Genomic DNA, 15,971 nt, shown 5'->3' on the forward strand with positions numbered 1-15,971 from the left:
TGGTTTTTTTGCATAATGTTGGCTTGTTGCCCTCTGAAAAAGTCAAGGATTTAATGCATGCCACCAAGTTTCCCTAACTGAACTGCTGCTCTATACAGATGTACAGTTGGTTCTTTAAAAGCCTAACCTGGTCCCTAGACTAAAACCAAAACCAAAGAAGATTCACTCAGCCAATGAACTGTAATAGAATAGTCTTCAACTTGGGGCTAGGCCTGTGACAAATGTCACTATCTATTTATCCTTAAATTATCTGTGGAAGTGTTTATGTACTATGAAACATTCCACATGAGCTAGACAGGAAACAATAAAATATTTTATGAGAACAGCACATGGCTGACGGCAGTTTTAATGCAAATTTGGTCCCATTCTGAAAAATGCCAGAAAAGAATTTTTTTCCACACCAATCCCGCTTTGACCCCCAAGGCACACTCTACCGCTTCCAAACCATGTAAGCCCAAGAGCCTCCTAGGAAGTAACATAAACTGGCTGGCTGACCAAAATGAAGGCAATAGGAAGAAAACGAGCTACACTTCACATCATTAAAGGGAAGATCTGTTTAGAACCCGGAGTAGCTTCTCTACTAATAAAACTGTTTTAAGTTACCTGAAGTCCTGACACACTAATGAATAACAGCTTCACCTAAGCATGTTTGGATCCCACTTGCTTCAAACATGCAGCTTTCATGCCTTATGCAGCAAACCATTTGGAAGCTTTTAAATGATACTCACATTTCTTCACATCCCACCTTATCTCTAGGCTAATTCTGAAGGGTGAGGGTGCAGGCTTCCTAACAAGCTAGTCCCACTCTGCATTCTCCGACAGTACAGTGATGTAGGGGATTATACATTCAATCACTGAACCACATTTATTGTCCCTGGGTGCAGATCCCATTGAATTCAACAGGCTTAACTTCTGAGTTGAGATGAATAAGGTTGCACTGAGTCACAATGCCTCTCCATACTACTATGTGCATCTACAAAAAGGAATCAATGTTACCTACAAATCAAGTATATAAACACAAGCCAATAATATAGGATACTTGATCCTCAGTGATTTATTTTGCATTGCTTTTTTTCAACACAACGTCCTTCTTGAAGACTTGCTTCTGCTGTTTATCCCTTCTGAACAGATTCCAACACAGCTTTTGGCATATTCTATTGGCTGAGCTCAGTGGGCTGGACTGTACCTAAATAGGCTGGAATGTGGCTGATTATTATAAAGCAGAGTGAACAACATCACCTCAAAGCTTCTATCATGACTGTGAATGGGACCCTCACCCTAAATGAAGCTTAGGATGCAAGCTAAAAGGGATGTGATCAAAAGAATAGGAATATTAGGAAGTATAAGAAAAGGAAAAACTTGAAAGAATGCTGTATTCACCCTTTATGCGAATATATACAGGCTGGTCCAAGAAAATGAGACAAAGTGTAGCTTGTTTTCCTTATAATTCTTGCTTCTTGGCTTCCTTATAATTTTTGCTTCTTGGAGAAGAGAAAGGTTATTATATGGGTTTCTTGAACAAACCTAGATTTTATAAATAATTGCCTGTCAGACTGTTCAAGACAGACAAATATACAGCAGACCAACAAAAACACGATCTGTCATATTTCTAAGAGAAATATATGTTGATTTTTCATTCTCTGGGGTTGTAAGTGTACCAGTAAGAAAGACATGCCAGTGCTTTTTCTGCTTATGCATTTTTTAAAAACAAATGTAAAATCTGGGAAAGATACAGCTACAGAAGGAATTTTTATTCCAGTATTCTTGGCCCAAAATGTTTTCATTTGCTTATATGCCTGCAGATCGAAACCAAATACAATAAATGCTGGTGTCCTTTTAAATAGTCTGGATGTTTACAGCAAGCATATAATTTTCCATCATTATGGACGCCAAGAAAAATAAGAAATCATGATAAAAAGAAAAGTTTAATCATACATTTCAGCAAGCATAGACGGAACATCAGAAATGTTTCTTCTTCTTTATTGTACATATTATTTTTAGTTCTTTAACATGCAGATTAGTTCCAGGAAAATGACATGGATTTTTTTTAAAAAAATACAACTCTGCCAGTTCGTACAGTAGAATACTGTATCAACCGTAACAATTCACAAGAATATCCAGTTTTGAAAACTGTCCAGTGATAAGGTTGGTATATATAATAAATCATTCTGTTAGTTGATTGTGAATGTGCTCTGTTTGCAATCTTTCTTGGTCCTTTGATTAAGTTTGCTGCAGCAACACTTGCCAATGGGTTGATATTGGAGAGTTTAAGTGAAACATTCAATGCACTTCCCATCCAAAATGATAACCACAACAGTTTTCATGTTCAGACCTCACCCCAGAATTTGTACTATGTACTGCTATAGTCTTCATGAAGACCACAGATTTACTGTATGAATGTACAGACAAATAGTGAACTCATGAATTCCATTTAGTTTGCTCTAACACACTTGCTGCTCAATATACATAGAGCTTAATACATTTCACTCAAAAAAATACTGAAAACACGAATGGGACATTTGAGGCAAAGTAAGCCTAGTAAGATCACAAGACAGAGAAACCAGCAGGAGAACACTTCAATCTCCCAGGACATTCGATACAAGATCTCAAAGTAGCTGTCTTATTACAAAAGAATTTCAGAAATAGACTGGAAAGAGAAGTTGCTGAATTGCAACTTATTACCAAACTTAAAACCATGGAGAGACCTGGTCTGAATAGAGACATTGGATTCTTATCTCATTATACATGGTAATTTTAGCCATCTCACCCCTTGCTTTTTCCTGTAAGATCAATTGCAGTTGTTAACAATCGTCAACAGGTTTACCACACCTATCAGTCAATCACCCATTCCCACCACCCTTCTGAGTAATACCCCTCCCCACCCTCTGACTATACATAAGGGTCTGGTGACTTCTGTTTCAGTGTATCTGAAGAAGTGTGCATGCACCTTTTTTTGTTTCAACTATGGCAGACCAACACGGCTACCTACCTGTAACCTAGTAAGATTGATTGCTTTCAGCAATGTCATTCCTTAGGAAACCTTAAATCTTAATACTGATTTTTGAAGGTCACTGTGCCTTGGCCTTGTTTACCTCAAATGGAAAAGCCTACTATTTGACCCTTGCCATAGTCCTAGGCACTGCTTTTTCCAGGGGGGATGCAGGGGTATGCATACCCCTAAACATCTTGTGAATCTAAGTTTGGCCTCATTGACAGGCAGTATTTCAATATGAGTAGGAAAATGAGAGTACCCCTAAACATATATATTTTTAAGCAGAAAGGGCACACACCAAAGTGTCACTGGCACATCCTTTTTAGCTCTTTAACATGGAATGTGCATGGGAAGCACCAGATGTTCCATGGGCAATCTGCATTCCATAGCTTGATGAGAAGAGGAAGGCAGTCCCCACTGGAATACAGACTCACTAAAATCATTCTACTAGTTTGTACAAGCTTTCCCTCAACTGTCTGAAGAGCTTCTGTTATCTTATTCTTAGCAGTGACGCTAAGAATAGAAGCTTAGTTCCCCCCCTCTATTATTCTGTATTAAAACTGTATGCACATTTCACTCTTGCAACGGAAAATGTGTTCTAAAAGTGTGACAGAGTGATTATCTGCCTTCCGTGGAGTCCACTCCCTGTGTCTATGCATGACTCGCTATTCTGAGTGTGTGCCCTGATGGAAGGAGCCTCACCTTAGAGACACAATGGGCTGCCTTCTCTGATGGTGGAAAACTAGGCAGCATTTCCGCACCAGGAATAAATGCTTCAATTACACCTGATACAGGGCTGCACCGTAATTCCTTTCACCTAAGGACATCCATAGCGGGTGTGTGGTTTGGCAATAGCAGTTGTCTCACAGTTTGGAAATGACTGTTTTTCAAAAAACAAACAAGGTAAACCAGTATTATTATTCCATCACAGATGGAAGCTGAGATTGGTGAGTTCTTAGCTCAGCTTAAATGTCACAGCAAGGACTTCCTGACTCACAGCTCATGGACTTAACTGCTACAGCATCCCAGTTTTCAATGGACACTGAATGCTTAATTACTAGGGGTTCCCCCCAAAAATACTTCAACTGACACCCCTAAAAAACTTTTCCTGGCAAGAAGGAAAGAAAAGAGAAAAGATCAGTTGTCATTTAATGGACAAAAAAATAAACCATATGCTGGTTTCTTTTTGCCCTGCTATGTAAAAGGATATATAGTGATGAACTAAAATTAACAAAAGGGATACTGCATTCTCATCCACCTACACAATAACCCAAACATCCTGCCATTAATTGCCTAAATGTTCCATTTAGAAAAGAAGAGTAACAATTGGCGGGGGCTGAAAAAAGAGACAGTCAGTCAGTTGATAGTCACAACAAACCAGCCCACTCACCAGTAGACACATGCTTGCTGGAGCTTTTATTTATTTACCCCCCCCCCCTCCACGAAGGGTGTCATGCGGGGAGGGGGAATCACCTTCATATAACATGGCATTTCCTGTTGCTGTAGCCACATCCATATTAGCAAGCAAGAAAAGTCATCCCATTTCTGCGGTAGGCGCTCTGTCAAAGAAAGAAAATCTGTAATGAATTATCACATCAACTTAAACAAGGAAAAGAGGCAGAGAGCAGAGTAAGGCTTTCTTCCTGTTTTGTAGACCATTCTGGCTGCAATCTAGCAGCAAGCATTAGAATGCTTCCACAATATTTCTGGTGAGGAAGCATTAAGCAACCACTTTTTCTATTAAAAGCTCAGTGTGGTTCACAAGTGGTTAGTGATACTATTCCAGGACTCATGCAAAAATATGACATCCTGTTTTGTTAATTACCCAATACATGGGGGTCAAAACGACTATGGTTGTAATTTTTCTGTCCTTTATAAATCCATGCAATCTCTACACTCCAGGAGACTCTCCTTGACAGAGACTTCATGGGGACTAATCCTAGTCTCCTAGATCCAAATCCACCCACCTTGGTTTTCATTTTTTTTTATTGTTCACACTCATAATAGATAAGCTGTATGCTGAAGACAGGTATATTTAAATATTTCTACACCAGCTTTCAACAAGGGCCTCTAAGGCAGCTTACAAAATCAATTAAAAACAGACAAAAGCATCAACAATGGTTACAAAAAGTTGGATAAAAATAAAAAGAGCAGGACCTACAGATCAAAAAGTCATTTGATGCTAAAAGGTTGGGGGAATGGGACAGAATACCTGCTGCCTTCAAGCTAGCAAAAGAGTCAACTGGATTTGCTAGAAGAAGGAACTACACAATTTAAGCACCATCTCAAATTCGTTTGTGTCTACCCTTTCTGCAGGTAAAGGGACCCCTGACCGTTAGGTCCAACCACGGACAACTCTGGGGTTGTGGCGCTCATCTCGCTTTACTGGCCCAGGGATCCTGCATACAGCTTCCACATCATGTGGCCAGCATGACTAAGCTGCTTCTGGCGAACCAGAGCAGCACACAGAAACTCCGTTTACCTTCCTGCCAGAGCAGTACCTATTTATCTACTTGCACTTTGGCAGGAGCTGGGACCGAGCAACGGGAGCTCACCCCGTCGCGGGGATTTGAAGCGCCGACCTTCTGATAAAGGCAACACAAACAGAGATGATCATTTTAGTTGACAGACTGGCTCATTTGGTCCCTGACCTTTTGGGGGCTTTTCAGGTTAAAGCTATCAATTTGAATTGTGCTCAGAAACAATCTGGAAGGCAACGAAGGTCTGTGAGTCCCAGTTTACAACATTTTGGAGCAAGTGAAGTTTCAAAGCACTTTTTAGAGGCAGTCCCAACCAAAGACAACCAACACTACTGAGCCATTGATCTCTAAGGGCAGTGCAACACCAGCCAATACTGGTTGACTACCACTTCCATGTTAAACAGCCTGCCAACCAACAGTAGGACTTAGCTTCCATTTATGAGCCTCCATTCAATTCTTTACTGACTCTGCACACTGATTTAAAACATTCACCGATTGACCTGAACAGAATGAATGGGGCATATTGATGAATCTTTACCCCAGTGGCACATCTGCACAGCTTTTTGTAGATGTTGAATAACAAGGAACAAAACAGAGCTCTACAGAGTTCTTTAGCATAAATGCTGCTGGGAGGGTCCTCCCTCTCTGAGAGGCATCTGCCTCTTCCAAGACAACCTGTCCATACACTTTTGAACACATGCTATCAGCCAAGAAAGACAAGGGCTGACCACTCTGGGAGTAGGTGGTATTTCTACTCACCTCTGGGAGTAGGTGGTATCTCTGTTCTCATCTCCAGACTGAAACAACTGGCCTGAGTCACTAATGATGAGGGGGGGGGATGGAATGGAAGGCTCAGGGTTGGTTGGTTTGTTTTTTAAAATGTATTTATTTATTTGTATATTTATTTGTATATCACCCTTCAAAAATGTTTCAGGGCATTTACTGAAATATAACAATGTAACAAAATATAAAAGCACACAATCATAATCCAATGACAAAATAGCTATTGCGAAGCAGCTGGGATAATAAAATAAAGGTTTTTGCTGGTGCAAACTCAACATTGTGGGCACTAGGAAAGTCTCCTTGGGGTGAGAGAGCCAAAGGGCTTTGAATGTTGACTGTGAGTCCTGGAAGACCTGCTGCCTGCCTTGCTGGTTTTCTTCCACCTGGCCTGGGATGGCAGTGCCTGGACTGACTCCAGCTACAAAAGCTGAGGCTGCTGAACAGACTATTGGGCTGGGATGTTGTTTAGGAGGGACTGTTGGGGTTATTGGTCTCTACAGTCACAGCAGGCACTGTAACTCCCCAACCCCTGAAGGCACACTCTTCCATTGTCTCCTGAGACAGATGGGTGCCAACCAATAGGATTTGTTGTTGTTGCTGTTGTTGATATTCATTTTTTGTATCTTTTTAAACCAAACTGTGGGAGGCAGTGCAAGACAGGAGTGCCTGGCGTGCTATGGTCCATGGGGTCATGAAAAGTCGGACACGACTAAACGACTAAACAACAACAAATCTTATTATATGTGCAGGGCACTTTCCCCATTATTTTCACTTTTAAAAACTGAAATTCTATGCACACTTACCTGGGAATAAGCCCTACAGAATTATGTTGTAAGTGTTAATTAATCACTACATGGCAAATAATATAAGCTTGAACACAAGAGCACTTTTTGAAGTAAAGACAATGTCATAAAAATTAAGAGCCGAGAATGAAATAGTCAAACATAGGCCAGACCTTAAATGACTAAAAGAGAGCCAATATACCACAAGGACCACAAGTCCAAAGATGTCATAGCTTTGCAGCCTGCCCAAGCTATTGGAGTTCACATTACGAATTTCATGCAAAATAATGTTTTTTCCTTCTTGACCTTGAAATTTAAACACTTTTATAACCACAGAAACAACTTTTAACAGTTTTATAACCACAGCAACAACCTTTAACACACAAATAAAACATTTAAAGCTACTGTGCAACCTATATTGAGATAAATGAACCTGAGAATAAACTTGGATTCAGATTAAAGTTAAAGAGTTGAATTCTCCACAGTTTGGGGGATGAGATTTTGAGATTTTGGCAGCCACACAAACACAAGTTGGATTCAGGTCATGAAGAATCCAGTCTACCCTACACCCCCCCCCTTAAAATCACACACACAGCTTTATTGTGGTCCATAGACCCAAACACAGTACAACAATAGCATATATTAAGGTGTAACATCGGCCTTGCTAGCCAACAGAGGAGCTTTAGCCTGTACATATGAAGAAGAAGAAGAAGAAGAAGAAGAGGAGGAGGAGGAGGAGGAGGAGGAGGAGGAGGAGGAGGAGGAGAAGAAGAAGAGGAGGAGAAGAAGAAGAAGAAGAGGAGGAGGAGGAGGAGGAGGAGGAGGAGGAGGAGGAGGAAGCACCCAACACTTCCTGCTCTGGCAAGCAAATACTTAACATGCTTGAAAGACAGCCTCAAATCCATTCTGTTTTACTGTGCATCTCAGTCAGTTACAGCTTCACTAGTTGCAAATCACACATGTACTCAGCAACAATCAACTTTAGTACAAATGGAGTGACCTGGGTAGTGTGCAACCACCATTGCAGAAACAGATCACTTCTGGACTTTAAAGATGAGCAGGTGTGACAGAGAACACACAAGTGAGAAGAGGAGGAGGTCAAAGTCAAAGTCAACATTTGCTGGGATCTATTTCTTGCCTTCTCTCCTAATCAATGAGGTTTTATCAAGCAGTATATAAATTATATGAAATAAAATTTTATTAAATAAATAATATCCCCTTATCCATGCAAGCCTTATTCATGAGCCTACGCTGGCTTACAGTAGGGAGGGGCAGGCTTGCAAACCCCACCTCCAACAATTCTGCCCATGCAGGTCCTCTTCATTCATAAGGTAGCAAACACCTTCATAGCAGTAAAAGGAGGCTGGGCTTAACGTAGCTGGCTAGCAATAGCTGGTAGCAAATGTCAGGTCTGTGCAACTTGTGTCCCAGGTTGAGCCATGGCTGATGGCCCATCGGAGAACTGAAAAGCCTTTATCCACATGGTTGGTGGGCTACGTTCAGATTTCATATTTGCTTTCAATGTACATGGAAGCAGATCAAGTGCAAGTGAGCGTAGATTTGGGGGTCATCTCAAAGTGGATCTAACCTATTATATTCTGATAGCAAACATACCACTAGGATTGGGAATTAATATCAGAAGAGTCCACACAAGGGGGGTGTTACCTAATAGGGATATGCACAATCACAGAATACCTTCATCATACACACATTAATTTCTCTGTAACAATTAATGACATTCTCATTATTTGTTTATCTAAATGATCTACGTCACCCAGGGCTGGCTCTAGGGGTAGGCTGGGTGGCGCGGGGCGCAGGGTCGGCAGGGGGGGCGCTGCACAGCGAAGCCGCGCGGAAACCTCGCTGCGCCCGCCCACCAGCCGCGGGAAGAAACGGGGTGGGGCAGGGGTGCTGGAGCGATCCGTGCACCAAGGCACCCGACCCGCTTAAGACGGCCCTGACGTCACCCCACTGATATTGTATTAACGCTAAGGCAGGGGTAGGCAACCTAAGGCCCAGGGGCCGGATGCAGCCCAATCACCTTCTCAATCCAGCCTGTGGACGGTCCAGGAATCAGCGTGTTTCTACATGAGCAGAATGTGTGCTTTTATTTAAAATGCATCTCTGGGTTACTTGTGGGGCATAGGAATTTGTTCATCCCCCCCCCAAAAAATATCCGGCCCACCACATGGTCTGAGGGACGGTGGACCAGGCCCCTGCTCAAAAAGGTTGCTGACCACTGCTCTAAGGCAAGCATAGCATAATTTTGCTTCCCTGTTGTTCTTCAATTCCCTTTTCTGTCACTGCATCAAAAAGCCTTTAACAAATTGCTGTTCCCACTTCCTGGGATTTGTCTGATATCATCATGAAGAAGAAAGAAAAGAAGGTGAAAGAATGATGGCATCTGCTCCAGTAAAAACTTGAGGTGTGGGAATAGTCCGTAAACGTTTGCCAAAAGAAGAAAGAAGAAAATTGGTATGGAGTGGATTATCATTGTAAGTTTCTCAAAGGCTACTGTAAACAATGGTGAGGGAAGCTTAAAAAAATGAAACTAAAACAATACTTGGCAGTAACTTTTGCAAAACAAACATACTTATGCAAAGTTCTTCCCATCACTGCCACGAACTTTAATAGACTTATTTTTTCAGAGTAAGAGAAGTTCTGGAAATAAAGTTAGGCTGGAAGCCTTAAGGCAGAGAAGCAGAGAAAGAACGCAAACTGTAAAGTTGGATTTTGTTTAAGGATCAGGGCAGAGCATAAAAAAATTAAGACCTCCCACAGAGCATTATTGAAGATTATTAGTACAGTATGTAATGGCCCGATTAGACCCTGCACTAAATAGGGCTGCATACAACAAGTTTCATTTAGCTTACAAACATTTATTTGGAGTTTTCTGCTCTGGCCAGGACCAGACAAATGAGTCTGTGTCCTAGATATTGTTATTCCTGACAGACTCTGTTGAGTATTTTAAGACAAATTGCTTGGAAGAGAAACAGTGTGGTTCAGAAAGCTGAGCTGGATGGGAGGGGGGGGGTGAAAGAGCCAGAAGATGATGGGATTTAATATTAACTACACTGCATTACTTGCTGTGTGGCCTCCAAAAGACCATTCACCCTTTATGGCGTTTCAGTTTCCCTGTCTTTAAAATAGGAATACTATTACTTCCCAAGAGTGTTTCAGTGGATTACAAGGCGAATGTTTGTTCAATGCTTTCAAAATATAGCATGTCGTATAATTATTATTTGCATTAGGCCAATTCTCCCCATTGTTTCTTATGGCTAGATACCAGGATTACTGAAGTGGATGTTGAAATAGGCAGCTACTGGACTACAGACAGGAGTGGAATTTTCATGTAACAACTGAAAAAAGTTTGGAGAAAAATAGATATTTTCCATTAGATGCTGCAGCTACTGGCTACTCAGGCAAAGATTCCTCTTTTTAATATTATGACAGGATAAACACCTATATATTGAAGCAAACACATGTAATTTCCTATCTCATGTATGTTCTGTGAAAGGTGTGCCCACATTATTGCATCTAATTCTGCATTTCCCCCTTCACACTTGATAAACCTTGTTTGTTGGGAAAATAACTCAGCCAGTACTAAGATTTCCTTGGGCTCCATGGCCCTCCCTTTGGTGGCCGTCTCTTTGGGTGTGTCTTGTTCTTTTACTGCCCCATGGGCTCCGTTTCCACTGAAGCTCATGTTCACCAGAGCAGTGGGAGGTAAGAGGAGTTAAGGTAATGCCCCAGGGGTTGCCAGTAGTGGCGGAGATGGGAAGAAATAAAAACCAAAAGAAATATACTATTTCAATCAAAGTCTAAAATTTGTAGAAGTGGTTTTGGTCTCAATATAGAAAAAATATTTATCCAAGAAACTCCTACTCGGGTGCGAACATCCTACTTCTAGTGGGATTTTGTTTGGCAAAGTCCTGGGCAAGAGTGGAAGCTAATACAGAACATGTCTATAAACAAATATATTTATTTAGCACATATTGACACATTTTCTGGAGTATTTCAGTGATTATGAAGTGTAAACTATTTCCTAGAGTGGTTTCCTTTTGTGATTCTGCTAATTTATTCAATCCACTCCATTCTTTATGCTGTGAGCGTTAGGGTTTTAGCCACCCTGGTTGAAATGTGTTGGAGGCACATATGTGCCCACATTCAAAATGGTCTTGTCATTTCTACTCCCAGAATAGAGGAAAGAGACTTTTACCCCACCCCTCACCACTGCAAGGTGTACATGTGCTGAAATGTGATCAGCTGTGATAGGATGCAAGAATAAAACATCAAACTCAGTAAGCATATGTTTTTTGCACACTTGATACTAGGAAGCACAATAAAGCAAAAACCATCAAGACAGTGCAGTCAACATACTGTCAAATACATTAATTTCCTAAATGAGCACTTCTGTTAATATAATAACAGAATGTGATGGATCCTAAGAACAAGGATTTAAAGAAGTATATTGCAGAACCAAATGAAAACCACATATTTCATGTATGTTTTGTAACATACGTCACTCTCAACCCTTCTACGAATCCTGCTGTCGTGAGCTGAAATATGAGGTCTTGGTGTGTTTCAGGACCAAAGAACAAAGCATCGCCACTACAACAGCACTGATCTCGGCCAAACTGCAGCTCCCTTTTTGCTTGTTGGCTTTTGATTGCAAAGCAGTTTGTGGTAACTCTTGAATGTCAAGCTCATATTTTTAGCCCTACAGTAGCTCTGAATTACCTTGGGTTTGTGGGTTTTAAAACAGACTTTTAACATTACTGATGTGGCATTTTGTTTTCAGTAATTGATATTAATTTTCAGGTTGCACTTCTGGTTTCAATCTGAGAAACTCTCAGAGGGCTGCAGCTGAAGGGTTCACAATAAAATGGTAAGAGATTGTTTGGAAAAGTTTTAACTGCCATAGACTCTCCCAGTTTTGCTTGCATTAAATTTTGCCCCTGCACAGTACAAAGCATTAAAGTCTGTCTGTCTGAAACAATTATTTTGGCATTTCTTTGAGTAGCCCATGTCTAGAATCTGGTGATAATCAACATTTCTGCAAGCTCAAGTTGATACATTGGACCTGTATTACACACTTTAAAGTGACTATGAAAACAGCAGTCATTTATTTACGAGGAGATCCTATGCCAACAGCAGATGCTTTCCAGAGCAAAACACCATTCTGCCACTCTCCATTGTTCTTACATGGTAGACTGTATCCAGAGATAGCATAACTAGTCACGACAGCAGCCTCTGCTAATATTGCACAGCTTAGGATTCACCAATTCTCCATAGCTTAGCAAGGAAGAAAATGTTCAGCATAGCCTTTTCCTTAGAGCCAAATCTTAAAAAAATAAAAATTTATAAATTACAAGCTGTGCTCCTAAACAAACTGAAATGGCAAAAAAAAGATTGGGGGTCTTTTTTGAGAATGTGTATGTAGACATGGATTTTGAACCTGAACATGTTATATTTAAGGTGATCTTTTAGAACCAGGGTGAGCTCAAGAGCCAGAAAACAACAACACTTTTCCAGATAATTTACAAGACCCTGGGAGAAAGTTGCTAAAAATGTTATCTGAATGTTAAAAGACATGACCAGTTCTACTACGGACCGTGTAGAATTCCTATTACACTTAACTTCACATAGTTATTAATATGATTAAGACAAGAAGTTCCTAGGACTGAGATAAATTCCAGAATATATGTGTGTATAATACTAGCAGACATTATTAAAACATTCTAAGACAAAACATGACACATTTGTTTTTGCTGCATACAATGGTCTTCCAAACAGCACTGGGCATGCTGATGTCAGACACACATGCTCCTCAAGGCCCACTGCCAAAATTTGTGGGTGCCCAGCCCCCTCATTGGGAATTTTGTGGGTGCTTGAGCACCCAGGGCCCCTAGGGCCTGGCGCCTATGATGAGCATTGGGTTCTTCAGTCCTCCCCCCTTCGCCTCCTCTATGATTCTTTCTTTACTCTTTTGGTATTAGAGTCTTACAAAGTCAGTGCACTAAGTGAGAAGACCATCCTTCCTGAATCCCAAAATGGTTTTCGGCCTTCTAGGGGGACAATGGACACCACCGCTTGACAGCTTCAAGAAAAATGCAGAGAGCAAAACCAACCCCTGTTTATGGTGTTTATTGACCTGACTAAGGCTTTTGACACTGTAAATCGTAATGCCCTGTGGACTGTCCTTCTGCAAATTGGCTGCCCAGATGAATTTGTAAACATCATTCGGCTCCTCCATTATAATATGACAGCAACAATCACAGATAACAATGGCTCTCAAAGTGAACCATTCACAGTGGGATCAGGTGTTAAACAGGGTTGTGTTATTGCCCCAACTCTATTCATTATTTTCATTGCCATTATCATACACTTTGTCGAAGGGAAACTCCCCACTGCAGTAGAAATCATATATTGAACAGATCTGAGCAGGCTGAAAGCAAAAAATAAGGTTACCGTAACTTCCGTCATAGAGCTTCAGTATGCTGATGACAACGTAGTGTGAGCATGCTCAGAGGATGACCTCCAAACCATCCTAAATATCTTTGCAGAAGCTTACGAAAAGCTTGGCCTATCACTCAACATCCCAAAAACCAAAGTGCTGCACCAACAAGTACAAAATAACCCCTCTTCAGTGCCACAAATCCAACTCAGTGGTGTAACGTTGGAAAATGCTGATCACTTCTCCTACCTAGGCAGTTGCCTTTCCACAAGGGATTGATGCCGAAATTCAGCATCGCCTGAGCTCTGCGAGTGCGGCTTTCTCCCGATTGAAGTGCAGAGTGTTTGAGGACCGGGACATCAAACCAAAATGCTTGTTTACAAAGCTATTGTACTACCAACCTTACTATATGCTTGTGAAACATGGACCACTTATAAACGCCATCTACAACTCCTCGAAAGATTCCATCAACCGTGTCTCCGAAAATTTTTACACATCACTTGGGAAGACAGGCGAACTAATATCAGTGTACTGGAAGAAGCAAAGATCACCAGTGTTGAAGCAATGATTCTTCAACATCAACTTCGTTGGACTGGTCATGTTGTGCGGATGCCTGATAATCGCCTTCCAAAGCAACTACTCTATTCCGAACTTAAAAATGGAAAGTGTAATGCTGATGGTCAACAAAAGAGGTTTAAAGACTGGCTCAAGGCAAATCTTTAAAAGTGTAGTATAAACACTGACAACTGGGAAACACTGGCCTGCAAGCGCTCCAACTGGAGAACAGCCTTTACCAAAGGTGTCATGGGCTTTGAAGACACTCAATCTCAGGACGCAAGGGAGAAACGTGCTAAGAGGAAGGCACACTTGGCAAATCCACACAGTGATCAACTCCCACCTGGAAACCAATGTCCCTACTGTGGAAGGATGTGTGGATCCAGAATTGGCCTCCACAGTCACTTACGGACCCATTCTATAAAAAGGGCAACAGAAGGGACCCAGTGAATTACAGGCCGATCAGCTTACTAAGTGTGACTAGTAAACTTTATGCAAAGCACCTCTTAAACAAGTTTACAGAATGGCTAGAGAAGGAAGATATTCTGGCAATAGAACAAGTGGGCTTCAGACCCAGCAGGTCCATGATAGATCATAGCCTAACGTTACAACACCTCATAGACAAGTATAAATCACGAGGGCAGGCCTCACTATACTCTGCCTTCGTAGACCTAAAAGCAGCCTTTGACAGTTTCCAGAACTAGACTCTGGGACAGACTACAGGGTACCACAATAGATAGACAGCTTCTGCTACTAATTCAGGCACTGCACGCAAACATGGCCCTTAGAGTCAGGTGTAGCTGCCTAGGACACCTAACAGACCCCATTAAAGCCTTCAAGGGAATCAGGCAAGGGAGCCTGTTGGCCCCTCTACTATATTTTATTTAAATAACCTAGTAGCCGCACTAACTGACTTAGAACTCCATCCACTGAAACTCACAAACCGACATATTTTGGTCCTGTTATATGCCGATGATGCGGTAATTCTATCTAGAACCCCTATTGGACTCAAAAGGGCACTAATAAAGCTTGCTGTATACTGTGAAACTGAATGTCTCAAAATCAACTATTAAAAAACCAAGATACTAGCCTTTGGGGAAAAGCCTAAGCTTAGAAGCTGGGAACTTCAAGGCCACAAATTAGAACAAGTCACAAATTATAAATATCTTGGAATGGTGGTACAGGCCTCAGGAACCAACAAACTTCACATAAATTCTATCGTGAGTTCTGCAGAAAAAAACCGTAAACTGCAGCTTTAGAGCCCAAGGGGGCTTTTTGTCCCCGTGGCCCTCAAATGCTGACACAGGTACTTTATGGAGCCTTTCTGGATCCGCCTTCCTCTACCTTCTCCCCCCTGGAGCGCGTTCAATCCAAATTTCTTAGAGCTCTCCTACAAGTCCCCAGGTGTGTTTCAAACACATGGCTTAGACTAGAAATGGGGATGATGAGAGTAGAGGCTTTCATTTGCCTAACATCAATCTACAAATGGCTGACATTGAATCTGCTCCCTCGAGAAATAGCCCCCATTGATCCTCTGTGACCAGTTCCAGTCTGGGAGTGGGCCAAGCAAATGCCACGGTCAGACAAAGAATCATAGACACCAAGAAACAACAGGACTGCTCAAGATGCCCCGAGTATAAAATTGGAGAAACTGAGAGAGATATAGCCATTTCGGCAGCTTACCTCTTCTTTCTCTTAGCCAAAAATGCAAGAAGGGCTTTTACACTCACCAGAAGCTTGGCTCTGCCCTCGCTGGTCCTGGAAGGATCCTACAAAAAAGTCCCATACACTCAAGGCCTCTGCACCTATTCATTGGGGGAAACAGGAAGCCCAGAGCACCTGTTTTTCAGAAGAGGCACATAGTGAGAACACTGATTCCATGCTGGTGAGGCTAGGTGACCTCCTGGAAAAGCAAAAATTTG

The 15,971-nt window shown here is 41.6% G+C and overlaps 1 protein-coding gene across 10 annotated transcripts in view; it reads right to left on the reverse strand.

The window, feature by feature from the left end:
• The window catches only part of SUPT3H (SPT3 homolog, SAGA and STAGA complex component), a 318,564-nt gene that overhangs the window by 67,913 nt on the left and 234,680 nt on the right, over window positions 1-15,971 (reverse strand). For 3 of the 10 annotated variants that reach the window (XM_035110313.3, XM_088667093.1, XM_035110311.3), the window contains one exon: window positions 1,907-4,551. The exons of 5 other annotated variants lie outside the window; for them this stretch is intronic. In XM_035110313.3, the coding sequence (XP_034966204.3) occupies window positions 4,510-4,551 (42 nt within the window). In that variant the 3' untranslated portion in view covers window positions 1,907-4,509. Of the gene's footprint in view, window positions 1-1,906; window positions 4,552-6,231; window positions 6,292-15,971 lie in introns of those variants that run through there. 2 more of the 10 variants (XR_015949276.1, XM_088667097.1) reach the window with 2 other exon arrangements.

This window comes from Zootoca vivipara, chromosome 3 (genome assembly GCF_965207765.1).
Source record: "Zootoca vivipara chromosome 3, rZooViv2.hap1.1, whole genome shotgun sequence".
Classification (NCBI taxonomy): Eukaryota; Metazoa; Chordata; class Lepidosauria; order Squamata; family Lacertidae; genus Zootoca; species Zootoca vivipara.